Below are 27,915 nucleotides of genomic sequence, written 5' to 3' on the forward strand. Positions count from 1 at the left end.
CATGGCGCGCACGCACACACACACACACACACACACACACTAAAAACTCAGTGCTGTGTAAGAATCCTATATAAGAAGATAGATGCATACATAACAGCAGGGTGTCGAAGAGCGGACTTTAGGAGCTAACCCAAACACGCATGAACATGAACGTAAGGAATATTCTGCTTTGTGTTTGCGGTGGAATTCGCTACAAGTAAAAAGAAAAAAAAAAAAAAAAACAACAACACAAAACTAAACCTAAGCTACATGTATCGGGTCAGATGATTGTCACAAAGCAAAAGCAAGTCAAAGAACTGTGATATTAATAGGATAAAGTTTAAAAAGATTTGAAAAAAAAAAAGATATAATGTTGATGTACTGTTCCTACAGTGTAGTTGAGGGGGGTGAGGCTGATAAACAGGACTGAAGAGCAATGGAGGCAAATGAGGCTGGTCAGTTGGTAATATGTTCGTTATCGTTATTATTACTATTATTATCAAGACAGGGTTTCTCTGTGTAACCCTGGCTGTCCTGGAACTCACTACGTAAACCTGACTGGCCTCAAACTCAGAGATCTGCCTGCTTCTGCCTCCCAAGTACTGGGATTAAAGGTGTGTGCCACCACCTCCTGGCAGTAATCTGTATTATTTCAGACCTGAGTGGTTTGGGCGTCTACACCTCAGTCTTTATGGCGGCCTGATGAAAATAAATGAAACATAAATGACTGTAGAACAGGAACCTGGGATAGCAGAATGACTGTATGCATATAAGTGTCTGCTGGCTGCATGCATATGATTTGTAGGCCTGGCGCCCAGAGGCCTAGAACCGGAATTGCAGATGGTTGTGAGTTGCGGGAGCCAAGCCCTGGTTCTCTGAGAAAGCAATGTTCCTAACAGTTGAACCATTTCCCCCGTCCATAATTTAAGGGCATATCTGTGGACTCAGCAATTCCTCATTTAGATCAAATTTACATGTATCTCCAAAGGCACGGAACTCTAAAGTAAGAGTTTCTTCAATTCCAGCCTTAGTTGTTTGCCCCACCCACTCGTGCCTAGGTTTGGGAAGGCGCCAATTCAGTGGCTCAGTAATATAAATAACCGCGGGAATGTTTAACCAAAAAAGCGTTGGTTTTGATATGCCGAAACGGAAACGTTGGAAGTAGGAATATAGGTAGATCACCAAAGAATGACTTTGATGGATGGAGTTAAAGAGGTAGCAGGCCGGTTCCCTGCCAGCTCCGCCCGCTGGCTCACCTTTCACTACTTAGATTTCACTTTTTGTGAACCTCATATATAATATTCACGACTGCTCACTTCCGGCTCCCCAGAAGCCACCTTTGTGAAAAACGAGGCCCATTCAAAGCCAATCAAAAATGCAACTTCGCCTAGTTTTCAACACAAACTCCAATCTCTGCGCCCAGAGTTCCGCCGTGACTTCGTTCTCCCTTAAATAGCGTTGGCTAACTGAAAAAGGAGATGGGGCTCTCACTTCTCAAAGTTTGAAAACTTTGAAACTCATTAACACCCAAATGACGTTTGTCGTTGAAAAGTAAAAACGGCGTCTACTGCGAAGGAGAAGTCTGTGGTGCGGACCTCGGTTCTACAACAGCACAAGCGCCCCAGTTATTGCGGTAGCTGAACCCTTGGACAGAACCCCAGAAGCCCGGGCAAGATGCGCCGGGAGCCCAGGCACCGCGGGTGGACGCCTGGCCCCGGCGGTGGGGCTGGAGCGGCTGGGCTGTTTCAGTGAGGACCCGCCCTCGAGGCTTTTGGCAAAGACCCGGAGGCTTCTGGCTGGCCGACGGCTAGGCAGGCTCCACAGGTCCCTTTAAGGCGCCGTCCGCGCGGAAAAAGGGGAGCGCAGGGGGCGGGAGCAGGGTTCGCGATCGCACGCCACGTGACTCGGCGGCCGAGTCCGCCGGGGAGTCTGACCCAAGTTTGAATCGAGCTCGGGGGCTTTCTGCAGCCGGCGTGGCAGCGCGGCGGACGCGGCCTCCGAGAGCGTGAGCAGCAGCGCCCCCACGACCCAGCCCGCCAGCCTGGAGCCCGGCCTTCCCACGGCCGCGAGCCCGCCGCCCCCAGCGCCCCCGCGCGCCCCGCAGCCTCCCGGCCAGGGAGCCGAACCCCTCTGCCGCGCCCCGCCGCTCCAGCATGTCCTCGACGGAGAGCCCCGGCCGCACCTCGGACAAGTCTCCTCGCCCACAGGTACGCCCCGAGCGCCCGGCCCCCGGGCTCTTCGCCAGCCCCTGTCCACCCAGACGTTCTGCTGGAGTCCGATTCCGCCTTCCCCGCTCCCCCCCCCCAGGGTGAGTAGAGGGGGGACCCACGCTTTCCCTCTATTTCGGCAGGTGGACCGCCTGCTCGTGGGACTGCGCTGGCGGCGCCTGGAGGAGCCGCTGGGCTTCATCAAAGTTCTCCAGTGGGTGAGTCGGCCCTAACCCCGGGCTATTTCGGGAGCCTGGGTTGTGACGCCGACCCGGAGCAATGTGGCCCCGGAGGAGGCTGGGGAGATGCAACGGGTAGCAACAGGTGGGAGGGGGGAGGGGAAGACCGGGGCTGCTTCTCCAGCGCTCAGTGGAAGGAGAGAGAGGAGCCAGGCATGCGGAGTCCCGGATTCGGACCTTCTATGTGCAAGGCGCCTTTGCCCAGGGCGCTCACATTTCACTCGGGCGAGAGGACCCGGGTGTAACCTTTCTAGAACTCTGATCCTGCACATACCACTCATCAGCGGCGGGAGGGGTGAGGAGGACAAGGAGGGTAAGGTCCGCTTTGCCGTGAGAGCAAAGAGGGCACCGGAGGGAAGGAAGAGGGCTACAGAAACCATCCTGCCCAGAATCCTCTGGGGCCTGGATGATCCTGGGTGGACTCAGGGGACAGACTCCCAGCTGAGGTCACTGGAGTAATTTGGGTGCCTGTAACCGAGTAAAGAAGAGAATGAATGAATGAACAGTTTTCCACTCCAACGATTAAATAAAACAATTGTGACAGAAGGAAAATCATGGCACGACTGAAATGTGGCAGCTAGCATAACGGAACACTGAGCTGGGAAGGGGAGACAGTAGATTGGAGGCCTACGTCGAGCTTTCTCGGCTCTGTGACCTTGGGCAAGTCGCTTCTCTGGACATCGGTTTCCAAAATTAGTCAAACATGGATCAAACCTGTCAGCATACGAGAGTATAACTGTACATTCAATTTACCCTGTGACCTTGAAACAGCGCCCAGGTCCTCAGTTTCCCCTGCTTTCCTCTACTGGGAATACTGTTCTGTTTCACTGGTCCTTTAAAGCTTTGGTAAGGTAAACCCTCTGTTCTTAGACCTAACACCCACCAAGTTCTCCATAAATTAGGAATGTGGATCAATACAGTCAGTTTTTCAAATCATAAAGACTTGGGGAACATTTCTTGCATTCTTGCAGAAGGGATTTTTTTTTTTTTTTAGACAATCCATATACCAAATGCTAAATGCTGGATTCAGCTAGGGGGAAACTTACTGTTAATACCTGGGAGAACTGAGTTCTAAAGAGCTTTGAATTCACTGGAGAGAGGACTTAGCAAAATGGCACCGAATCCTAAATAATTGTGGTTTGGATGGGAATCATCAAATCTGGAGTGCATTTCGGACTCTCCCTGGTTATCACAGACCCTCAGGGGCTGCAGGCTCCTTAGGGAGTCCCAGGCGTAAATAAACTGTGGGGCTTCCCACTTTTTCTGCTGCCTCAAGAAAGAGTGGGACCAACCCTCACTGAACTCTGTCACCTCTTGCCCTCCCTCGTTCTGACTTGAGTACCAGATGAACAGAAAAGCACATAGGGACCAGTGTGAGAAATAGTCCTCACCAGAGGAGAAACAGAAGGCACAGATCTTGTAGTTATTATAATGGTAATTGAAAACTTTTATTATTATTATTACCCAAAGACAAGGATTTTTACTGGAATCCTTGTAAGAAAGTGATGTAGTTCTTGCATGAGCCAGGATTTAGAATGTCTTTCAGATTCAGATTAAGCTGGCACACCTTTAATCCTAGCAGCCGGAAGAGGCAAGTGGATCTCAGACTGGTCTACCAAACCGAACACACAAACAAAAGACTCAGAAATTAATCTCACCTCAGTCCCAATTCAAGAATTTTACCAGGATTATATCAAGCCAGGCAGGTAACTTTGTCCATCTGTCTTTCTGTCTATCTATCTATCCATCCTACTGTCTCGGTTTTATCGAGTCAGGGTCTTTGTATGTTGCCCTAGTTGTCCTGGAACTCACAGGACTAGGCTGTCCTCCAGATCACGGAGATCTGTTTGCCTCTGCCTCCCAAGTGCAGCCAAATAACGCTTATGTAGACCAGTTCTTGAAATAGGTCTTTTTACTTTATATTATCACTAGGGTGTGTGTGTGTGTGAGAGAGAGAGAGAGAGAGACAGACAGACAGACAGACGAGAGGGAGAGAGAGAATGCATGTTGTGAATGGGATATGTGCACAAGGGCAATCGGACATGTAGACATGTTTGTTTTCTCCTTTCACTTTTGCATAGATTTTTGGGGGTAGAACTCCAGGCCACCAGGGTTCCATGGCAAGTGCCTTTGCCCACTCCTGAGCTATCCCATTGGCCATAAAAATCAGCTTCAAAAAAAAAGAAAGACAAGCTGGGTGAGGTGACACATGCCTATAATGCCAGCACTCAGGGAGGCAGAGGCAGGTGTATCTCTGTGAGTTCGAGGCCAGCCTGGTCTACGGTCTACAAAGTGAGTCCAGGACAGCCAAGGCTACACAGAGAAACCCTGTCTCGAACACTGCCCCTGCCAAAAAAAAAAAGTATGGAAAAAAGAAAAGAAAGATTAGGATTAGATAGACTTTGACTTATAATCAGTCTCTGCTGCTTTTCATCCCTCAAAGCTTGGGTTAGTGATGTAATCTTTATGGGCCTTGTTTTCCTCATCTGAGGCTAAGCCATGTCCTCTAGGGTTCTTGGGAAGAGTAACAGAAGTAATTTTACAATGAATAGAACGTTCCGGAGGGTCACAGTGAACAGATTCCATGAATGTGTTTTCCCTTCTGTCCTATTCCCAAACCTTCCCTAGTTTTCTTCCTTATGCAGACTGCTCCACTAGACTTACCCTTTGGTGACAGTACTCAAACATCACTGCCAACCCTCCAGCTTGAACGTCAGGCACAAAAGAATCCAGGTGACTTGGTCATATGGGATTCCATTTTTCTTACAAATAATAGATCATATTAACTTTACCCAAGTATGCCCTCCTGATGATGGCTGATGAGCTTGTGTTTTTTTTTTTTTTGGGGGGGGGTGAAGGTAGTGATCCATAATACAAAGAAGCCATTTCATTGGTAGGATTTGTTTTTATTTATTTGATTTTTTTTTCTTGCTAGAGATTTTGAATGGACGGTGTCAGGGTCCATAGCACCAACAGATGGTGAAGTAGGACTAGGGGAGAGAACCTGTGTTCTTGCGCGTTGAGCTCCCTGGTGAATAGCGTTCTTTGGGTTGACATGGGATTATAATCAGTAAGCCAGTCAGCAACAGAGTGGGAAGATTATTCTGTCTTTTCAAAGAGACGCAAGGGCAGGAGGAAGGAATGGGGAGGTAGGGGCAAAGAACGACCATCACCATTCCCAGCAGCTCCAGAAATCCCCCTGCTCTCAGGTACTCCGTCTTTGCTCTTTATGACCAGTGTGTTATCTCATAGCAGTGTGTGTGAGAGAAGAGTGGTTTCAAGTTCTTTTCCTCTTGCTCCTGGGGCTTAGATGGTTATGGCAGGAGGTGAATCTGGTACAGAAAAGTAGAGGGTTTGAATTGTGAATGGTTCGGACAGGTATCTCTGCTTGCGTAGCCCAGGGCAGAGCTCCTGCCTCCCACGTGTAGCAGACACCAATAGAGGAGACCTCTGCTTCAGCCTTACAGACCACAGTACAGGGTCTTACTTGGCTCCATATATCTAGCATCAGGGCACAAGGTAGATGCTTAGTTTCGAATGAATGAATGAATGAATGAGTGAAGTAGAGGAGCTCAGAACAGGGACTCTGGAGATGTGAACTTGAAGCCCAGCTCTCACATTAGCTGAACATGACTTTGAGAACATCACTTAATCAGAGGAAGGAAGGCTTCTGCTTCCAGAAGTGGAATGAGACCATTGGTCTTGATAATGTTTGAGGCCTTTTTGATAGCCTTGAGGTTCTCAGGTTTTCCTGTTATCTACTTCCTCTGCTGTCCAGCACCATAGACTATGGTGTTCTGGCTTTGAAGACCTGTGTTTATAATATGGTGCTTGTCTAGCATACTTAAGGACCTATGATCAACACCTGATACCACAAAAATGGATAAATAAACATACATTCTGGCAACTAAAAGAAAAATCTACTACAGATCCTGTTTGATTTTTTCCCGACTTTCAGAGAATCAAGATAGAAAAGAATAAAGTTACAAGTAAGGTGGTTATGAGTATATTTTGCTTTTGGAAGAATCAGTGTAAGGCTCATCATTTTCAGACCTGAGGCTCATTGTTTTGACTTAGAATTTTCATTGATGGTGGAAAAGTTCTGTAATCAGTGCTGGTATGATTGAGCAACTGAATCTTAGCTTTTCTTTCATTTTATTTGAAGTAATTTAAATAGCCATAGTTGTCTGGATGTTACCCATTGAATAGTATAGTCTAAAGAAAGCATAAACTCCATAAGGACAGCATTCCCTCTGTCTCTCTGCCTTTCTGTCTGTCTCTGAATCTCTGTCTCTCTCTATCTCTCTGTTTCTCGCTCTCTCTCTCTCTCACTGCTAATATGCCTGGTACAGGTACATACTGAAGAAATGCCATCTTCTGGCAGATGTTCAGCAGTGCCCAGGGAAGAAGACGTTCCACGCCTGGAACTCAGTGGCCTGAGTTAGGAATCTTTACGTGGTTCTTTATGTTCACTGACTAACAGCCAGTGAATAAAAATATACCCAACTGTGATGTCCTTCCTTAAATGTGACATCCTGATCGTGTCCTGTTCCAGGCACCAGAAACCGAGAGGAGTAAGACTTCTAGGAGGAATCAGAGAGCCACAGATTGGATAAAGATAAGAAAGTACCTCTGATGAAGAGCTAGTGAAGACCCACCGTTTTGCCTGAGAGGCCAGCTTTGCGTATGCTAGGCTATGTAATGATACCTAGACTCGTAGTGACTTCTCTGTGGCCCTGTCAGGAAGGTGATCCAACAGTGCTCCAGGGCAGCTCTCAGAGCTTAGTTCCAGTGTGGAGATTATGGAGGCAATGCAGGCAGGTAACATTGTCTTCTTTCCCGGCTATCTTTACCTAGGTAGATAATTCTCGCTCGTTTGGAACAAGTCTTCTAAAAACAGGGACACACATGACCTTTAGAGAGCAGTCAGTGGCTCCAGCATTGAGCTCTGCCAGGCCAGGCCACGCAAGGCAGGGCGGGAGCCCTGGATACCACCCTGGGGCAGAGCACAGCTGTTGGTAAACCCAGCCAAGAGCATGCTCTGCTGATAGCATTAGCTTCAGAGGGTGGAAGAATTCCAGAGTTGGAAGCAGCCTTTAAATTATCCGCAAGTGTTTCATTTTACAAATGAAGAAACCAAGACTCAGAGAGCCAAGACAACCAGCGAGTAAGTTACAGGGCCGAGACTAGAAGCCGGGTTTCCTGATTCCTAATCTAGATCTCTTTTCACTCCCGTCGGCAGTAGGAAAATAATGCACAATTCTGTTCTTGACTGGATGCAGGCCTGGAGTATAGATTACTGTCTTCTTCTTGCTTTATGTCCAAAACACTGACTGAGTCACAGAGAAACAGATAGAAGCAAACAATTAACAGAGTATATGCACGATTCAATAAGAATACTTGCAGCATGCTAAAGGTAAGCGCATAGGAAATGGGCTAGACGGTCAATGTGGGAGAACGAGAGATTGCAGTTTCTTACATCCTGTTCTAATCAGTGGTATTCCCCCGGAAAGAAATGTGAGAGTCGTAGGATGGGGACATTCCATATCACTCAAGACAGAAGGTGTAGTCAGCTGTGATGAAAGGTGGAAAAGAAAACAGTTCAAGTGGTCTGAAACACCCCTGCTTCTTACCACTGGGAAATGACAGCACCAGCAGATTACAAAGAGGAACAGCATCGGGAAATAGTAGAGGCTGATAAGGCAAGTGGAGAGTACTTTTCTCTGGGCTTGAGCCAGGCCTGTCAACATTCTCCCAGCCAGTGCTGTTGCTGGAAGGGAAGGAAAAGTCAGGCTGGCAGTACTATGCAATGGCTTGGCAGAAGCCTCTCCTCCACCGTACCTCCAATGAGGCAGAAAACTGCTGGACATTAGCGATGGAGTCGATGACTGGTCAAGGAGGAATGAAAATGAAATTAAGTGAAAAACACTCTAGGCACACCTGATAAAAGAGAATTTATTGTCCAGGCTTGGTAGCACACACCTCTAATCCCAGCACTCGGGAAGCAGAATCTCTGAGCTCAAGCCCAGACTATCTAGAGAAATCCTGTCTCGAAAAACCGAGTTAAAGAAAAGTGTGTGTGTGTGTGTGTGTGTGTGTGTGTGTGAGAGAGAGAGAGAGAGAGAGAGAGAGAGAGAGAGAGATTGTGTGTGTTTATTTCAATCTCTTATTTGGAGAAAAAAAATAAGTCTAGCTTTGAAACAGACATTTTCTTTGGTGGGGAAGGCTTTGAGATAACTTTTCTCTGTGAAGCCTTGGCTATCCTGGAGCTCAGTCTGTAGACCAGGCTGGCCTGGAACTCACAGAGATCTGCCTGCCTCTGCCTCCTAAGTGCTGGAATTAAACGTGTGCACCACCACCGCCCAGGGAAACAGACATTTCTAAAGTCAGAATTACAGAGATTTTGTGTTGGTTATTATCTTAAAGGGGTCACGTGTGGTCCCCAGTGCCATGCCCAATAAAGATCCCTGGAAATTCTTTCCTCCCACATCCTCTCCCTCTGAGACATGGCTCAAAGTCTAACTTCTTCACTTGGTTATTTGGCCCACTGCTCTGTTCAGAGAACACAATGTCTGGAATTGAAAGAAGAATGGCAGCAAGGGTTCCTCTCAGAAGAAACTCAATAAAAGGATTGTTACTCTCTTGGCCACTTAAGCACTCATACGTTCTGGAGTCAAAGGGTGGTTTGTTTGTGTTTTGTTGTTGTTTTGTTTTGTTTTGTTGCTGTTTGTTTTTGTTTTGAGAGACCTTCTGACTCTCAAAGCGGCTTCACTTTCTCTCAGCTCTTTGCTATTTTCGCCTTCGGGTCCTGCGGCTCTTACAGCGGGGAGACGGGAGCCATAGTTCGCTGCAACAACGAAGCCAAGGACGTGAGCTCCATCCTTGTTTCGTTCGGCTATCCCTTCAGGTGAGTAGGGTCTGATTCTGATGCGGCGTCCTCCTTTTACTATGGCAGCAGGGCTTTCTTCCTCCTCTGCTCCTCCAACCTCTCCTCATGTGTTTCTGCTCACAGGACACACAACATAAAGACCATTTATTGGGTACTGTTCTAAATCAAAATAGAACGACACCCATATCATTCAGTCTGTTAGCCATTTCAGACACTCTGACCAGAGTGAAACATGGATATATCGTTGCTATGGTGGTCCAGTCCAAACTCAAGCAATGGCAGCTCACCACAGCTCAGAGCGAATCCAGCCATTGGGAGGAAGAGTGGTAGGGGTCTGGGCCAGTTTAGCAGCTCTCTCTGACCCTCTGCAGATTCCTCTGTATCTTGGAGGAAGGAAGCTTGTTAGAGTTTAGTTATTAAACAGTAGATGTCACCCAAATACAAGAAGGTACACCTTGACCAGGAAGTAGAAGAGGGTACGAATCCCTAAGTATTTGGGAGTCTAGGGAGGGGAGAATGACTGCTCAGAAGAGGATGGAGGCAGAGCTCATCTTTTCAGAATGTCTGAAACCACTACACAACAAACTGTATTTCCCGCTCTATTTTGTCCAATGTGGCGAAATCAGGGAGGCCTAAATCAATCTGAATCCTGTGTCTTTCTTTCTTTTTTTTTTTTTTTTTTTTTGGTTTTTTAAGACAAGGTTTCTGTCTCTGACCGTCCTGGAACTCACTCTGTAGAGTAGGTTGGCCTCGAACTCATAGAGATCTACTGGAGAGATGGCTCAGAAGTTAAGAGCACTGGCTGTTCTTACAAAGGTCCTGAGTTCAATTCACAGCAACCACATGCACATGGTGGCTCATAACCATCTATGATGAGATCTGGTGCCCTCTTCTGGTCTGCATGCATACATACAGGCAGAATACTGTATACTTACATACATAAATCTAAAAAGAGACAGAGAGAGAGAGAGAGAGATTGCCTGCCTCTGACTCTGAAGTGCTGGGATCAAAGGCATGTGCCATCACTGCCCAGCTTCTTTTTTTAAGATTTGTTTATACATATGAGCACACTATCTGTATGTATGACTACATGGCACAAGAGAGTATCAGAGCCCATTAGAATGGTTGTGAGACACCATGTGGTTGCTGGGAATTGAACTCAGGACCTCTGGAAGAGCAGCCAGTGGTCTTAACCACTGAGGCGTCTCTCCAGCATCCTGTGTTTTTCTAAGGGCAAAATGAATCTAATTCGTCTAGTGGTTTAGCTCCCAGAAATAGTTGGACTTCATATATGTTATGACTTAAAGGTCCCCGGAGATACTTAAAAATTCTGGCCAGATGGAAGGGTATGGAGTGGCTGCTGAAGGGTACACGGGGCTTGGATGGAATCTTGCACTAGGGCTGTAGCTCAGTGGCTAAAGTACTTACCCAGCATGAGTGAGACTCCAAGTTCAATCTCCAGGACTGCCAGAAAAACAAACAACAACAACAAAAAACCAGAGTAGAATCTTGAGGTAGCTCCTGTCTTGATGACAAGATTTCCTCAGAAGTTCCTACCTTCAAGACTCCTTTCCCAGGGTGGAAACCGACACAGGAGCCCTCCTTGGGCAGGGCGAGAGAGGCTGGCCCTCGCTCAGCATGGCTTCCCTTGCTGCCTGTAGGTTGCACCGGGTCCAGTATGAGATGCCGCTCTGTGATGACGACTCCACCTCCAAAACCATGCATCTCATGGGAGACTTTTCAGCCCCAGCTGAGTTCTTTGTGACCCTTGGCATCTTTTCCTTCTTCTATACAATGGCTGCCCTAGTCCTCTACCTGCGCTTTCACAAACTCTACACAGAGAACAAACGCTTCCCACTGGTGGTGAGTGAGCACAGCCCAGAGAGATGGGACCAAGAAATGGAAGGGACGTTTGTTAGAAGGCTGGAGTCAAAGATAGAGGGGAGCTCAAAAGTAATGGCTTCCCTGAAAGAATGCAACCTTTGTCCTACTCACCTCTCATGGTTTGTTCACAGTCAGAGGAAGCAAAATAGTATCTTTATGAGGAGCCGACCTACCTGTGTTCAAATCCCAGCACTTGCTCCTAGACAAGTTACTCAGCCTCTCTACACTTTAATTTCCTTGGCTATAAAATAAGGATGGGGTATTGAATACTTGTGTCTGTATAAAATGAGTATGCAGCACCACACTTAGCATTCTCTGATTGTTAGGATCATTTCCTTTACTTCCTCTGTATTTTAGGCATCCAAGATGGGAAGTACGCTTTAGAAATATTCATTGTCTCCTGAAGCTGCCTTCTTCATTACTTAGAGTTTGAACAATGGTGATCAAAGAGGGAGGCGAGGGGAAAGAGTGGGGAGCGTAGGTCACTTGGGTTGCAAGGAGGGAGGGTTACCCTGGATCATTGCCTGACCTTAATTCCAAGGGCAGGGATGTGGCAGTGTTGGTGGCAGTATTCCTTTGGTGGCACTGAACCGAGTCCCCAGGTAGGATGAGAAGAGGCATCTGTCTTGGGACCTCAGGATTCCTTGTGTGACAAGAGGAAAGAGAAGTAATTGATGGTCACAGGGCCCGTCTGAATGTCTTTCTCCCTCTGCTCCTCCTAGGATTTCTGTGTGACTGTCTCCTTTACCTTCTTCTGGCTGGTTGCTGCAGCTGCCTGGGGCAAGGGCTTGACTGATGTCAAAGGGGCCACCCGGCCATCCAGCCTGACGGCAGCTATGTCCGTGTGTCACGGGGAGGATGCAGTGTGCAGCGCCGGGGCCACCCCCTCAATGGGCCTGGCTAACATCTCGGTGGTGAGACTTGTACTCCCTGAAGGGGGTCTGAGAAAGGCACACTAGCCCAGCTGTCCCAGATAGCTGCTTCTGAGAGGAACAGGAAAGGTGTCCTCAGAGCCGATGCGCTCTGCACCTAGGCTGGTAACCCCTGCACTGACCTGAGGAGATATTTTTGGACAAGGAGAATCTGAGTCACTTCTTTGCCATTTCTCCTTCCCACTTTTAGCTGCCCTGGGGGTTACCCTTTCTTGCCTGCTTGGCCACATGTCACGTGGGAGCAAGTGCAGAAGGAGCTGAGGTCCATCTGGGCTCAGAGCTGTGAGCAGACCAGTGTGTGAGAGAAACTGCCCCTGTCACTTAGCCCCCCCTGCTGGAACAGGATTGAGGGGGAGCGGTGGGTTCAGCTGGCAGGCAATCCACGTCTTAGCCTTCCAGTTATTACAGTGCCGAGATGCACCTCTAAAAGCTGCTAAACACCCACAGCATTAAACCTCTCAAATGCCCCCGTCATCTCAGCCATACCAGCCATGCCCACCCAGAAAATGCCCCAGAGATCCCCAAGCCTCACAGTTGGAATGTTTAATGGCTAATGCACCAAGGAGCCTTCTGGAATGCTGAACATAGGTTTTTCTTCCAATTTTTTAATTGCAAAAAAAAAAAAAATCATATCCCGAAAAAATGAAAAAAGTTTACAAGGAAAGCCCACATAGTCACCTCCTAAATGATAACATTTCAATGTATCTGCCTTATATGCGTTTATCCATCTTTTGTTATCTATTGTTTCTGTTTTGATTTTTGAGACAGGATCTTCCTACAGTTGTGCTTGAACTCACTCTGTAGCTCAAGTTACCTTTGAAAACATGATTCTTTTGCCTCGGCCGTCTATGTACTGGAATTACTGATTTGTGCCACTACAGTCAGCTTTTCTTTTCATCTGTGTCTTGAGACCCAGACTAGTCTCAAATTTACGTCTTCCTTCCTTAAACTTCTAAATGCTAGTATTGCATAGGTGTAACCCACCATGCCTAGCTTGTCAGTCCTATTACTATACTTTGAGCCAGAATCTTACTACATAGTCCTGGCCGGCCTGAAACTCACTATGCAGAACAGGCTGGCTTCCGACTCATGGGGATCTGCCTGTCTTTGCCTCAGTAGTACTAGGATTAAAGGCGTTCACCACCATGGCTAGCTCAATCCATTTTTAAACACACTTTCCAAAGTGAATTGCAAACATCAGTGCTTTCTCCCTAACTGCTCTTTTGTTAGGGTGTTGTTGTTGTTTTGTGTTTTGTGTTATGTATCTCTGACTGCCCTGGAACTCTCTATGGAAACCAGGATGACTTCAGACTCACAGAGATCCACCTGCTTCTGCCTCTACTGAGATTAGAGGTGCGACACTACACTCCGCTCTGTTGTCAGTTTTTCAAAAATATTTTCAGTGACTATTTGAGTAGAGCTGACGTGGCACACACCTGTAATACCAACAGCCTGTCTGACAGAGTCAGGAGGGTTACAGGTTCTAGAACAGGCTAGGTACGCACAGAAAACAAAGGAACACTAACAAAAACAATAGGAGTTTGAATGAGCCTTCACTTACTCTTTTTACTCTTAGAGGAGTACCTTGGACAGCTCCAACCACGTGAACCTCAAGCAGGCAAGAGGGACTCCCTTGATTGACTGAGCATTCCTGGGGCCTGATTCCGCTAGCTACTAAGCTACCCTGTGGACGAATTCAGGATAGAGTTTAGACACCTTCACTAGAGGATCCCTTACTAGACAACAGCCTTGAACCCTGTCTACACCTAGTTCTCTGTGCTCCTCCTTCCATTCTCATGTGGCTCTTTCTTGACTGTTCTCACAAACTCTCGTTTCTTTTGTAGCTCTTCGGCTTTATCAACTTCTTCCTGTGGGCTGGAAACTGTTGGTTTGTGTTCAAAGAGACTCCGTGGCATGGACAGGGCCAGGACCAGGGCCAGGGCCCCAGCCAGGAGAGTGCAGCAGAGCAGGGAGCAGTGGAGAAGCAGTAAGAAGCCCTCACCTGGCTACTCCCGAACTGGACAGCACCTCTTCATCACCTCCTCCTCCTCTTCTTCCTCCTCCTCCAGCTCCTATCTCCCATCATCCTGGACTTTGAGATTTGAGACAATGGATGAGTAGGCATCAGCTATTGGTAACCTGGGTATCACTCCACTGGCTCCCTTTCCCTCCTCCTGCAAATGGCAGGACCTCAGTGCTTCTTGGCTACTGCCTGGACTCAAGCATCTTACTTGGGGAAGTCAACTGGCAACTTTGCCCTGATTCCTGTGTGGAGGGCCTGGCAGAGGTTTTGTGACATCCCCCAATGGCTGTCATCTAGTCTGTAGCTAATCTCTAGCCCCCCCCCCCACCCTACCTCCAGAGCTCAGTGTACCCCCCAATCTCCTCTCTGGCCTCTTTTTGTCTGTAGCTTCCGCCATGTGTGAAACAGGGAGACCCATATCAAGGGGTCCTCCAAGGCTCCATTATGAGGCCTGGACTCAGAGGGAGCAGACAGAGTTGCAATTGTGTTACAGCTTCCAGGAAAAAAGTCAGGAAAGTTGCTGGCAAAATGTAGTTTCTGCCCCCTCAGTCCTCCCTTTCCCTCAGCTGGAACACTTTCAGTAGCACCCTAAACTCCACCTACTCATGAAACCCCTTATTCCCTTCTCCTTCTTGGCCTTGGTTTTGTCTCACACTTAGGAAACAAGATAGACAGCTAGGAACGTTTTCCCTTCCTTCTCCTACCCCCAAATGCACCTGTCAGTCCATCTCCCTTTCCCAACCTGTTGGAGACGAGGCTTTTAAGAGTTTTTTTTTAAAGTCTGTCCAGGCCTTCCTTTCATTCCCGTGGGCTTTGGGAGGGCCTGAAGGACCATCGTGAGGCTGAGGTGCCCAGGGAGGACGTGGATACATGGGCCCACGTGTCCCTTACTGTCTGCTCAGTTTCTCAAAGCAGCACTTTTTCACACCTTTTCTTCCCCATCTTTACAAAGAGGTGTTCTCTCTCCTCATCTCCCCAAGTCCTCCCTTGCTTCCATACGGTAGCCAGGCTCCATCCTTCCCTGGTCCTGGGCAGCCCGATGCTATTGGTGCTTCTTCACTTCGGGATCCAGTTCCATATTTGTCTTTGATGTGTCTCCTCTTCCTGGCACCTCCTTCCATCATGCCCCAAAGTCTGAGGGTACCAACTGGGTAAATGCCATCTAACTCCTACCCAGATCAAAACCCCCTGATCTACCCTGTCAATAGAGAAAGATGAAGAAGGAAGAAAATCATCCATTTCCCAATTTAGTGCCAATTGGCCCACTGAGCATCCCAAAGATGGAGATGTTCTGTGCCAACCTGTCCTTAAGACATGGTCAACCCTCTCCAACCTCCTTGCCTTCCTCAATACTACCCACATTGAGATGAGTGCCCGGGGCTTAGAACCCTTAACTTTTGGGCCATTCATTTCTTCGGGTTACAATTCTCAGCTTCACAGGAGAAGTATGATATTTATACTCTTCCACATGCCCCCAAGCCCTTCAGGAAAAAAAAAAAAAAGGAATTTTTTGTTTCCTCTCTTAGATTTTAGGGGTAAGCTTTAATGAGGAGGAAGGTTGATGAGAGTGAGAATGTTCCCAAATCTGACACTCTCTATCCTAAGTTGTCCCCATGTTTATTTAAGGACAAGAGGGACAGTTTTTACCTACAGCTCTAGAGATACATTTTTCTTCAAGCAAGCCCCTGTGGGGAGTCTGTGAGCAGCTTCTACTTGAACTGTGTTTGGGATCTGCGTCTATATTTATAATTTATCTGAAATGTGACGGAGAGTGTTCTCCTTTGGAGCCCAAGTTAGCAACTGGCCCATTAACTGCTTTAGGAAGGAGCTGTCCGCTTCCAGTGAGCACTCTCACTCCAGAGAGAGCTCTCTCTAGGGTTGAGAAGGCGCTTCCTCACTAAGTGTCTGGCTACGGCCAGAAGAGCCTTTATAGTCTATGGCCTCTCTTTCCATGATCACCCTAAGAGGAAAGACCAGTTCACCTCATTACCTTCAGAGGACTGGACAGGGCTAAGTGCCAAGCGCAGGGCTGTCCTCATAAGACTCACATCCTCTCCAACCAGGGCTGGCAGCACCACTTTGCCTGGTCAGTCACTTCGCCTGAAGTAGGAGTAGGTGTCTGGTTTCTCTAGCTGTTGCAGGAGGCCAACAAGCAGGGAACTCGCCCTTTGCCCTGGTAGAGTCTGACCATGAGGAGATGCCCATCCAGGACCTTTCTGAGACATGAGTTCCCTTCATCCTGACCATGGGTCTCCTCTTTCTGGGATTGCAGATCAAGGGTGGGGGGAGAATGTTGCATGTTGTTTTCTGGTGCTTGTTAATACACATTTGAATAAACAGTGCTGCGAGTATATGCCATGAAGAAGCCAAGACCAGAGGACTTCTGGGGGTTTCTTTCCCCTTGTTCTATGTTCTTGGACAAAGATCAGCATTTCTACCAACCCACTCTACTCCTACTCACTCTACTCCTCACTCCTCTGTACCCTATAGAGTCTGCTGGCTGAGCAATTGCTCCTGGCAAGCCCCAGTTTGGTGACATAGACTCTTTTAGTGGCACTCAATTAGTCCAAAGAAACTGAGACTCATTAGCAAATTTGGATCAAACTCAAAAGGCAAAAGATAGTGGCTTCTTCAGTGCTGTCTCCATTTGCTCTCCTACCATCTGTGACCCAAAGGAGGAGTTGAGGGCCATATGCTTCCCTCGATTTACTCTAAGGTTCATGCTGCACAAACTTGCACCTCCATCTCCTCCAGACAGTCACGTGTTACATTTACATTCTCTAGAAAAATGTACTTGGGCACAAGTTTTACATTTAATTTTTTCAGGTTCCTGGGCCTTTTTGTCACCTATGGGTGGGTTTCAGGTGTAGAACTTCTCCCTCAGATATTTTTCTTCTTAAACTCTTCTTAAACGGAAAGCAGAAACTCTGCTGTCTTAAAGTCACAGACCTTGACTTATTTGCTCCCAAACTCAATTTCATTTTAGGCAGAAAGATGCAAGATGGCGTGGGGTATGAGGTAGTCAAAGAAAAAGAGGATTAATATTTCATTCCCAATGAGAATAGGGAGGGAGGTGAAGTCAGACTCTTCTGTCTTGTGTAAGGGTGTGAAGAAATTTCAACTGAGAAGAAAGGTGGGTGATTAAGGTACTTTCTGGGCCTTGGGGGGGGGGGAATAAAAAGAAAAAAAAAAACGAGAGAAAAGAAAAGGATAGATGTGTTGAGAATCCTCCCAAGGCTTCAGTAGCAGCTTTTCTAGCGGCGAAAATATTCATTAGAAAAAAAGAAGCCGAAATGATGGATGGAGTCAGGGTCCAGCCAGAATTTTGGAAGAGGCGGTGCAGGTTATCGATCGTAGTTCCCAGGAGAAGAGAGATGGATCAGCAGAGACACTGCAAACACCAGCAGCCTCGGGGCCACCCTAGTTCCGGGGCTGGTTCTGGCTCGGAGATTGCCTTCTGTCATACTGACAGGTGATCTTGGCAAGCTCAGCCAGGTCCTCCCAAACCCAGACAACAGCAAAACCTCCGTTCTGCATCAAGGCATTGTGGGTTTCCCACAGAGGAAGAGCACAGGAGCGGAGGCCCTCCCCCACTCCAAGCCCTGTGTCCTTCAGCACGTCCTGTACACTCCCTCCCCTTGCCCTTCTGATTCACTGCGCCCACCTCCCTGCACCTACCCTATTCGAGCTACAGGGGAGCGGAGTCGCTTCGTGGCCGCCAGCCCAGGAAGGGGCGCCAGCCAGCTGGCGGATGCACGGCTTTAGAGGGGCATCTTGGGCAGAGAGAGGTTTGGGGCTCGGGCGTGTGCCGTAATCTCGGAAGAACGGACTAGTGGCACAAAGGATGTGTGCAGAGGGGTTGGAAGACGATATTCCGAGGCTCCGATCGCTCCTTGCCTGCGAGCGATTGTGCCTTTCGGAGGGGATCCCTCGGCTAGCTCCGTAGGCATCACCACCTCTCCGCAACTACACTTCCCAGAAAGCTGTGCGGGAGCTGAGGCGGTGGTGGTAGGAGGCCCGAGCTGCGCTTGCGCAAAGAGTGAACTGGCAAGGTAGGGGGAGAGGGAGGCGTGCCCCCGGCCGGAGGGTGGGGGGAGGGGGCCGCGCGGCGGCGGCGCCGGGGCGGGCGCGCGTCCGCGGCGGTGATGGCGGTGCGTGAACGCGCGGTGGCAGCAATGGCCGCTCTGGAGCGGCGAGTGCCGAGTCTCGATGACTTCGCGGGACAGAGCTGGAGCTCGTGGGTGGAGCGGGCCGACCTGCCCGCGGCAGACGGTGAGTACAGCCACACTAGAGTCCGGGGACCCCATCATTATCTCCCCTCCCCCCACCGGGGCCCCCTCCAGCTGAGGGGAGCCGCCGACTAGAGCCGCCGTCCGGCTCCCCGGCCCCCCAAACAAAGGACCCGCCGGGTCCTAGTGCCCGCCTGCTTCGGGTACCTTCGCGCCTCCGGGTCCTAGCGCCGGCGCATCGCTTGCAGCCCACCCTGCCCACCTCTGTCTCTGCGGGCGCACAGTACCTGCCCCCACTTTACTTGCCTTTATCTTTCTTCTTGTGTGCTGGCCTTCAGCGTTTATCCGTTCTGCACCTGCCCCGGTTCCACCTATCTCCAACAGTCCTCTCCACGTGTTTCCCACGCACCCCACTTCTGTGCCCCCTCCCCACCCCCTTGATCCTTCGCCTTTTGCCCCGCACCTTAGCTTCTTTCAGTGTTTCCACGCCTGCTGCAGTATTCCTGAGCCCCCGCCCCCTCTGCTTTAGTTCGTCCATCATCCATGCACCCATCCATCCATCCTCCCAACCTTCCTCCATCAGTCCACCCATCCATGCCTCCAAGCCTCCATCCTTTCCTGGGCCTCTTGCCCTGCCCCTTGGCTCTCTCCCTTAACCCCTATTTTCTGTAGGCCCTTGAGTGCCTTTGGTGAGCAGGCCTGCAGCCCCTTCTGATCTTTGTCTCCTGGGCCCCAGGGAGCACCTGGCCTCGTGGCCTTTCGGGGTGACAGCAAGCACCACACCCCTGAAGAAGTTTGCAAGTGAGAAGAGGTGGAGGAGGAGATCCCATGGAGCAGTCTCTAATGACACTTGTTCTCTTTTGAGACATCTGACTTCCAGCTCTGCTCTGTCTATCATTGCCCACACTTGCATTTAAGGCACTTAAAAGAGTGGGAGCTGCCCCTTGTCTTTTGCATGCCTAACCCACTACCACTCATGTCTGGATATTATGATTGCCAATAATCTTCTCATCCTAGAAGGGAGTGTTAAAGAGCCAACCCAGACGGGAGTACAGGCCACTCTTGGGCTGCCCCATGTCAAGTGGGCTAAGATGGGGCCGTGGTCAGGGTCTAGATGCACTGAGAACCGGAAATGGACTCAGACAGATTTGGTGACTCAGAATTGATTCCCCCACCCCCAAGGGACAGGGAGGGGGCTTAGAGGAGGGGGGTGAGGAGTGAGGTAGGGGATGGGGAAAGAGCTGCTTTGCACAGCTAAGATGTTTTTGTTATTAACCCAGAAACTGAGGTACAAGGGCAACCCCTGGACAAAGCCCCCCTAAGAAGGGGAGGGGCTTGCGTAGCTGATCAAGGAGACTTTGAAGATGCCAAAGGGTCCAAAGACAGCAGTTTCTCTACTCTATGGCCATCCTATCAGTGCAGGACCTGAGAAGCTGAGTGTAACTTTGATGATACTATGGTAACTTGGGTGGAGCAAAATGAGTCTATGGGGGTGGGGCTCGGGGAGGGTGTTTGTCCGGGATGCCACAGAGTAGCAGAAAGGACCCTCGTAAGCAGTCTCAGAAGGGACCTGTAGAAAAATGTTAGGGCGGTTTCCCTTTTAAATGGGGAAGCAAGGCCCAGAAAAAAGACATTTACCCACAGTCACCCACCTAGACAGCAGCGGAACTCTGTACTGTACCTGGGAGTGAAGGGTCATTATGACCCTTCTAAATGGGGTCATCTCATCTCAGAGAGGCACACCAAGGAAAAATGGGCTCTTGTGAATGACCCGCTGAATGACCGCTGAAAGTTTCTCCAGGAATTCTGAGTGCTTGTCAGGGACTGTGGGCTTTATACCACTGGGCTGCAGGCCCTGCTGGGTCCTGGGAAGGGAATGGGCCTTCTGAGCTATGCTTCTCCTCCAGGGGCTGAACTGGAGGAAAGTAGCAAAAACATGAAGAAGCCGGACACCATGACCCTCATTAAAGAAGGTGGGAGTCAACAGGGCCGGGACTCGGGGGACGTTGGACCACCTTCCCCTCCTCCAATGGAAGAGGGAGCTTGAAGCAGCAAGACTGCTGGGGAAGCCTCATTTTGATAGGTCGGAGTCAGCCAGTTGCCCTGGCTCCTGTGACCTGTTGTCGGAGATCCTGATCACATGTGGTCGGTACCCACTCACATGAAAGTGTATAAACTTTGGGTCTGGTTAGATTGGACTGTGGAAGCTGGGAGCATCCAGCAGAAGAAGCCTGTCGTATGTTGGAAGGCAGAGTGTCTTCTAAGTGGTGGGGTGAAAGTGCTCCTTGATCTAGGGAAATCCCTGGTCCCCGACCCCAGTGATAAAGGCTTCTGTCATTGCAGACATGTCCATCTTCGGACACTGCCCTGCCCATGATGACTTCTATTTGGTTGTATGTAACCACTGCAGCCAGGTGGTGAAGCCTCAAGCCTTCCAGAAGCATTGCGGTGAGGGGCGCCCCAGGGAGGTGGTAAGGGGGCAGGAAGGCGGAACGTGGAACTCTTAGGACAGTGTCAGTTGGGAGGTCATATGGGGTAAAGGAAGATGGTGCTGGGGGTAGCTTGAGTCTTATAGGTGTCAGGATTGTTGTTTGAATAAGCTTCTAGCATCAAGTAGAGTGAAGAGGTTCAAGAAGTGTGGTCTAGACTCTTGACTCTTAAAGGCTCAATTTTAAATGGAAAGGAGACAAGCTCACAGCCCAAGCTCTAGCAATTCAGGTTCTGTAAAAAGAATTGGTGGGCTGGTTAGGAGACTAGGGGGAGGAGGCAGTCAATACCGCTCACCTCAGTTACTCTCTCCACCTCCTGGTGACAGAAAGAAGACATGGGCCCCTCAGCAAGCTTTATGCCCGGGCCCCACCCCCACCTCCAGCCCCTGCCAGCTCTCAGAAATGCCATGTAGTGAATGGGCAGGGCCCAGCTTGTAGAGCCCCAGGTTCCACCAAAACCTCCTCCAGGGAGAAGGGCCAGGGGTCCCGGAGCCGTGGCCACCAGCCTCCTGAGAAGACCCAGAAGGACAACCTCTGGTAAGAAGAGGCTGGGAACCCCTCAAGACTAGCCCTGACCCTGACCCAAGAAAGCGTTGACCTTCATCCCTGGCTTGCAGGATACTGCTCACAGTGAGAAATAGCTAACCCATCTGCAGCTCCTTTTCCATATATTCCAGGGAACATGGGCTCCCCCTTTTTTTCCACGCCTCTCTTGGAGCCCACCCAAGTTCCAGAACTAGGGAGGAGATGGCTCTGGGATAGAGTCCAGACCCCAGTCCCAGCCTCCCCACCTCCCAGCCCATACCCTCTCTCCACGTGTAGCCTTTTCGTGCCTGTGGTGAATCTGGAGAAGATGTCCGGTCTCCCGAAGCCCGACGGACATGGAGTCAGGGTGGTTCCACCCTCTGCTTTCCTCAGTCAGCCAGGAGGCCTCCCCAAGGACTCCCCTGGAAAAGTCCCCATGGCCCCCTCTCCTAAAGAACCTCCTGGCAGAGAGAACATGGAGTTAATCCCTGGTGAGGGCTCCAGTCACCGGGCCGAAGGCAGCCCCCTGGAGAAGGAGCCCAGCGGAGCCAGGCTGCCTCCTAAAACCCACCGAAAGATGGCTCGTGAGTAGTTATAGACACGGGGCTCAGAAAGGCAGAGTGGAGACCTCATTGGGCTTCTCTATTCTTCAGTCAGGAAGGAGTGGACCTGGCCAGGTCTGGCCATTACAGTACAGTCAGGGTACAGAAGCCCCACCGCCTCCTGTCCTGCTTGTTCCCAGGAAGCTTTGCTGGTCTGGGTCTCGGAGCTAGTCTGAGAGAGCTTGTATCCAAGCCAAGAGAGTCACTCTTTCTTGCCTGGGGACATTGACCGTTATCTCCTTCCTTACATCCCACAGCTGGTTTTCCTGGCATCTTGGATGCCTGTGGCTGCTTTTGCTTCTTGTTACGGGCTGCCCTGCTTTGGGCTTCCAGTAAAGTGCTGGGCCAGGGATGGGGCTGGAATGGTTTACACCTAGCAGGTAGAACTGAAGACTTGAGGATGAGGCTTTTCTGCCTTAGGTTTGCTGCTTCTTGGGCCCTTGGCAGCAAGAGGCCAGATTCTTCCTTGGTCCCCCCAAAAATGGCCTTGAGATTTCATTTGTACCTCTTTCCCCACAGGAAAAGAGTTTGACCTCAATAGGCAGTGTGGGGTCATAAATCCAGAGACAAAGAAGATCTGTACACGTTTATTGACCTGCAAGGTAACCTTGCCCCTCCCCTCTGCATGGGGATGGGGACCAGCATAGACACAGAACATTGGAAAGAATTCAGAAGTCACTGTAGAGTCAGTTCAAGGGATGGGGCTAGGTGTTCATCAGGGAAGGAGAGAAATGGATACTTGTAGTGGGCACAAGTAGGGCACAGTAGGCAGGGAGTGCCTTTCAGATCCCCTTACCCAGAGGAGAGTTTTGGCCCAAAGAGAAAAATGGACGCATAAACACCCCTCACCACACACACATCTTCTCTCTCTGTCAAAGTAGACTGATAACCCCTCACTCCCGCTCAGATTACACCTCCCTACTCCTCTCCTCTGCTGTGTTCTAGATCCACTCAGTGCACCAACGCAGGGAGGTCCCAGGCAGGGCCAAGGACTTTGACGTGCTAGTGGCCGAACTGAAGGCCAACTCCCGCAAAGGAGAGTCTCCCAAGGAGAAGAGCCCAGGACGCAAAGAGCCAGCTCTTGAACGCCCTTCCCAGGAGCTTCCTGCTGCCATGCAAGGTGTGGCGGCGGCAGCCCCCAACACCACCTTCTCTCCTCGGTCTAAGCAGACCTATCCATACTGTGCACTTCCCAGGTATGAGTCTTAGCCCCGCCTAACATAGAGACACTCAGCCCCTAAGGTACCAGGAAGCCCTGGAGACAGGCCCAGGGAATGTCCTGAAGATGCACTCGCTTCCCCTAAGCATGGGAGATAGCTAGAGCCCTGCCAAGTGGTGTGAGGCAGGCGACTGCCCTGTTACTGCACACTGCAGCACTGCAGCCTCTGTGTGTGTGTGTGTGGGGGTGCCAGACACAACATCCCTGCTCCATGGGTTAGCCCTTGTCCTCGGGGAGCTGAATGGGGCGGGGTGGGGCAGGGTCCTGGGTGAAGCGGCACTGCTGTGTAATCATCTACTTTGTGTGCAGAGGCTGCCCTGGACTATGGGAGAGCTTGCTCACGTGCACCCCCACCTATAATACGAGGGGTAGACCTGAAACACAGGCTCAGCTCCCAGACAGGCTTACAGGAGTATGTGCTGAGGAGAGCTGACTAGGCTGACCCATGGTGGGTATAGTCAACTGGGAAGATTTTCTGGAGGAAGCGAGTCTGATTTTCTTCCTGAAGAGACAAGGCCTAGGAAGGGGCTGGGGAGAGAATCCCTAGGAGGCTATGGCCCTCGGTTTTGTCTCTCACTCTGTGTGCTAGACTGTACTTTCCTATCCTTTCCCCCATTCCCCTTCCTCTGAATACCCAGAAGGATTTGTCTGCCCTGGCTATTTGAGCTTGTAAACCCTCACTCTGACCCTGCATCATTCACATGATCCTCATGTCCCCTTTGGCCCTTCTAGGTCTCAGGCCTCTTCTGAAAGTGAAGTGGATGATGAAGGTCCCTGTGGTGGTGATGGGGATCCAGGCCTATTCCCCTTCCCTCTGCCTAGGGGTGGGGCCCAAGCCTCTAGCGAGGAGAGTGAAGAAGAGGGGACTTCTGATGATCTCCACCTTCCCCCTGACTGCCATTATGCAACCCGGCCCCCTAGGCCACAGGCGGTAAGGAGACCCAAGACAGGGAGCTGGGGTGGAGGGTGGCCAAGTCTTGTTCGAAGATGGCCCCCTGTATCTCGGGCCCTCCCAAACTTGTTCCTTCCTTCTGCCTCCAGTTTTGCACCTTTGGAAGCCGGCTGGTGAGCCCAGGATGCTATGTGTTTAGCCGCCGGCTGGACCGGTTTTGCTCAGCACTCAGCTCCATGTTAGAACGGCACCTCAGCTCACACATGTGGAAGTGAGTTTCGTGGACTCAGAGCTTCCTCAGGCTTGAGCATATTTGGGCTTCAGAAGCCCCAGTCTGGTGTGCTTTGGCTTGTTGCTAAGAACCCAAATGGGGTGTGGCATGAAAGGGGTGAGACTTAGTAGCCTGGAGGAGGGCACAGGCAGGTGGTAGGGGTGAGTCCAGATGCTTACCCATCACTTCCAGTACCTTTTAGGAATGTACCATGGAAAAATGCCCAAACTGAGACCAAAAATGAGGTTGTTAATGGGTCTACATGCTAGTCTGAAAGTCTTGCACTGATAGGTTGTTTCTTCTCTTGCACTTTCCTCGGCTTTTAGTTCCAGTGTCTCCCAGCAGGGGGCAGCAGCTCTGGGGCTTTGCTGGCCATTTGAAGGTGCAGAGAGTGGTATTTATTAGGGAGGCCTGGTGTTTTGCTCAGTATCACAGTGGAGCTCTCTGTTTGCTGCAGGAAGATCCCACCAGCGGCTGAACCTCCATCCCATCTTGTCAATCCGTCCTTATCTGATCCCCTGAGTCCATCCTCTATGGGCAGCTGCCCTCGACTTCCAGGCCCATCCCCCCGACCTGCCTGCCCAGTCTCCGTACCCCCCATCAAGGACAGCCTTGTCCCTAGCTACCCTGCAGGCTCCCCCAGTGTAGCAGCTGCCTGCAGCCAGGCAGAGTGCATGGGCGGTAGCCAGGCAATTACCTCACCCCTGCCTGCCAACACTCCATCTCCGTCCTTCAGCAAGCTGCCACCTTCCAAGGCCAGCAAGTCGTCCAAAGGCAAGGAAGGGGCAGAGATGGAGGCCCCTTCTCGAAAGCGGAAGTTGTCCCCTGGCCCTACCACTTTCAAACGGACCTGCATCCTGGAGCCTGCTGGAAAAGGCAAACCCTCTGGCTGTCGGGGTCTCTCAGCCAAAACTAAAACAGCCCTGAGCATGGGGCTTAATGGAACAGTGGGGCCAAGAGTGAAAAGAGCAGGTCCCCCGGACTGTCGGGGTTCCCCTCATTCATCCCCCATACCAGTCAAGGCTTCTCAGCTAGAGAACCGGGGAGTGGCTGGACACCCAGCTAAGGTCCTGCCAACCAACTGCCTCTCTGAGGAGGAGGTAGCCAAGAAGCGGAAAAACCTGGCTACTTACTGCCGGCCAGTCAAGGCCAAGCACTGTCAGGCTGGTGTCCCTCCTGATGGGACCTGCTCTGTCCGTCGCAAGAAGCCAGGTCCAGCCCTGCCCTTTGAGGAGAAGTGCTCTACACTGAAGGTACCAGTCCAGCTTCCGAAACATGGGCAAAAAGGGGTTGGGAAGGCTGAGGCTGGGGAACACAGTAGGTACGTGACATGGAGAAGGTGCTGAGGATGACTCCAGGAAAGGGAATAAAGCGGGGAATGAGAGCACCCCTGGGTGCTCAGCTTTAGGGAGAGGTTGGTCAGCTCTTTCCAAGGTGACCCCAGTTTTTGCCAGAGGGACCTTTCTTTTGCCAGTCTTTGGGCTTCATGCTACCTTCGCTTTTGTTTTAATCCAAGAACCACTTGTTTTTGAACTGGCTGTGACCCTCCCTCCAGGACGTGGAGCTACTTTTCCTTAAGGGAAAGGGACCTTGGGTCCCAGCATGCAGGGTGTCTGGGTGGGTTGGTGGGCTGCTCTAGTGCTTCTGGCATCGGGACGGTGAAAAGCAAGTACCCATCCTAAGGCCCGCATAGTCATTTCAGATCACAGCAGGTTCTCCAGGTTTCTAGTAAAGCTTGCAGCTAGTTTATTTACCTTTTCTGTTGAAGCCTGCTTTGATCTATCCCTGTGATCTCTGTAAGGAGGGACTTCTGGGAGGTGAGACGGGGTAATAGTCTCCTGATGTAAGCATGGCTTAGGTACATGCCAACTCTCCTGGCACCTATAAGGGAAATCTGATAGTTGTTGAAGGGCCTGCCTGTGTGTGTACAGGTGTGTGCATGTGTGTTCTTCAGCTTCACCTCCCAGCTCTGTTAGCTGGCATTCCTTTTCCCCTTGCTTAGTTGTTTTTATTAGGGCAGCTGAAGAAATTCAGGGTTAGTCCAGTGTTCACTGGGAAGGATAACAGGCAGGCCCCTACCCTGACCCTGTTTCTTACCTCTTGTCTTCCTGCAGTCAAAAGCCCATTAACAAGAAAGTGCCTGCCCACTGCAACGGAGCCGTCAGCACCTCCTCCCCTCCAGATCTGGGCCCCAGGCTGCTGCCGCTTTTTATAACTTTATATTATTTTTTTTAAGAAAAAAAAAACTCTTTAAAATACCTCAAGACTGTCTCCCTGTTCTGTTGCTGCTAAGAAAATATAAAAACAGAAACATAGAAAAGGATGAAAAGTGATGTAGCCAAATGAGTGTCCTTCCTCTCCGCAGCCCTGCCCTGAGAGGCTAGGCAGTACACACTCACATACACAGTACACAGAAACCCGGAGCTGGTGTCGCAGGGATCTGCTTCCAGAGAGGCCGATGAGCCCAAGACTCTGAGTGAGCCAGGCACCCCAGAGGCTCAAGAGAGACAACTAGGTTTCCATTGGGAAAAGAAATGAGAAAGGGAGGAGAATCACACTTTTGGCTCTACCCTTGGGCTTTTTGTCCTGAGGGTCTGTGGGAGTTAGCTTATGGCCCTTTTCTGGATTGCTAGTAACTCTGGGCTTCCATCCCTTTACAAATTATTTCGTCAGTCTCTTTGGGTGTTCTTGTCCTTCCCACTTCTTAAAAGCAGCCTTAGTTTCTCAACCACAGAGAGGTTGAGCTTGGTGATCGCTGCTCTAGAAGTGCTGGACAGCTTTTTTTGTTTGTTTGTTTTTTTTTTTGTTTTTTTTTTTAATGTGTCTGTGTGTCTGTGTGTGGGCATGTGCATATGATGCCTGTGGAGGTCAGAAGTGTGGAATCCCCCTGGAGGTAGTTACAGTCAGTTGTGAACTCCCTGATGTGGGTGTTGAGGCCCTGTGCAAGAGATATGCACTCTTAACCACTGAGCCATCTCCTCAGGCCCTGGACAGCTCGTTTTGGTCTCTTCTGTGAATTTACCCCGAAGATTGGGGTACAGCATCTCTTAGATGATCTTCTTTGGGCTGGACCACATCTTTTTGGGGGTAATAGTGTGGTGGAACTTGGGGTTGTGGGAGGCCCTGGATCATCTTGCTCCTCAAGGGTGTGCCGCTGTTGTGGAGGCAGCAAAGGCTGAAAGTGCCCCAAGTCTTTGGAGTATCTTACAGGGAGGACTACACCCGACAGTAGGGATGAGATTACTACTTTTGGTTCTCATACCTGAATTCACCAGGTTTGGGTCACTATGTTTTGGCTTTGTCTTTTCGTTTATGTTAAGGCAGGGAGGAATCTTGGCTCATGAACAAGCCAGAAATGTCTGGAGTGTGAGCAGCCAAGGGAATCCAGTACCTCTGGGAAGCTTCTCAAATACAGGTTTCACGCTCTTGGTCAGCGAACCAAGTGTGTGATTTGGGTTTCGCTGACATCAGTTGCTACGGATGTTACTTTCACAGCCTGCTTGAGATACCCTTGTAGACACAAAGATAGAAATGA

General features: G+C 50.1%; 2 protein-coding genes and 1 long non-coding RNA gene across 5 annotated transcripts; 2 read left to right on the forward strand and 1 right to left on the reverse strand.

Annotated features, from left to right (window-relative positions):
* Positions 1-1,844: 1,844 nt before the first annotated feature.
* Sypl2 (synaptophysin like 2) lies at positions 1,845-14,137 on the forward strand. Its single transcript, XM_021631640.2, has 6 exons — positions 1,845-2,186; positions 2,330-2,404; positions 9,208-9,332; positions 10,976-11,177; positions 11,921-12,112; positions 13,975-14,137. Exons 1-6 carry the CDS (start codon positions 2,133-2,135, stop codon positions 14,119-14,121), a joined length of 795 nt encoding a protein of 264 aa, XP_021487315.1. The 5' UTR covers positions 1,845-2,132; the 3' UTR covers positions 14,122-14,137.
* LOC132656930 (uncharacterized) lies at positions 10,012-18,070 on the reverse strand. Of its 2 annotated transcripts, none has more exons than XR_009594750.1 (3): positions 17,832-18,070; positions 11,728-11,841; positions 10,012-10,969 (listed from the first exon to the last, which is right to left on the reverse strand). It is a non-coding gene; the product is annotated as an uncharacterized LOC132656930 (long non-coding RNA). The 2 variants fall into 2 exon arrangements; XR_009594749.1 differs by lacking the exon at positions 17,832-18,070 and adding an exon at positions 14,133-14,219.
* Positions 18,048-26,632, forward strand: Atxn7l2 (ataxin 7 like 2). Of its 2 annotated transcripts, XM_021631715.2 has the most exons (12): positions 18,292-18,425; positions 19,663-19,841; positions 20,290-20,355; positions 20,726-20,830; positions 21,198-21,408; positions 21,694-21,980; positions 22,518-22,600; positions 22,944-23,194; positions 23,950-24,148; positions 24,259-24,380; positions 24,838-25,633; positions 26,495-26,632. In XM_021631715.2, the coding sequence occupies exons 3-12, from the start codon at positions 20,319-20,321 to the stop codon at positions 26,507-26,509; spliced, it is 2,106 nt and encodes a 701-aa protein (XP_021487390.1). In that variant the 5' UTR covers positions 18,292-18,425; positions 19,663-19,841; positions 20,290-20,318; the 3' UTR covers positions 26,510-26,632. The 2 variants fall into 2 exon arrangements, with proteins under 2 accessions (XP_021487389.1, XP_021487390.1); XM_021631714.2 differs by lacking the exon at positions 19,663-19,841 and having other exon boundaries at positions 18,048-18,425.
* The last annotated feature ends 1,283 nt before the right edge of the window (positions 26,633-27,915 follow it).

The sequence above is a fragment of the Meriones unguiculatus genome, chromosome 10, assembly GCF_030254825.1.
Source record: "Meriones unguiculatus strain TT.TT164.6M chromosome 10, Bangor_MerUng_6.1, whole genome shotgun sequence".
Classification (NCBI taxonomy): Eukaryota; Metazoa; Chordata; class Mammalia; order Rodentia; family Muridae; genus Meriones; species Meriones unguiculatus.

Coding starts and splice junctions, on each gene's coding strand:
- Sypl2 (XM_021631640.2), top strand. CDS start 2,133: ATGTCCTCGACGGAGAGCCCCGGCCGCACCTCGGACAAGTCTCCTCGC. Junction 2,405..9,207: donor TCATCAAAGTTCTCCAGTGG/GTGAGTCGGCCC, acceptor ACTTTCTCTCAG/CTCTTTGCTATTTTCGCCTT. Junction 9,333..10,975: donor TCGTTCGGCTATCCCTTCAG/GTGAGTAGGGTC, acceptor TGCTGCCTGTAG/GTTGCACCGGGTCCAGTATG.
- Atxn7l2 (XM_021631714.2), top strand. CDS start 18,299: ATGGCGGTGCGTGAACGCGCGGTGGCAGCAATGGCCGCTCTGGAGCGG. Junction 24,149..24,258: donor GGCCCCCTAGGCCACAGGCG/GTAAGGAGACCC, acceptor TTCTGCCTCCAG/TTTTGCACCTTTGGAAGCCG. Junction 24,381..24,837: donor CTCAGCTCACACATGTGGAA/GTGAGTTTCGTG, acceptor TGTTTGCTGCAG/GAAGATCCCACCAGCGGCTG.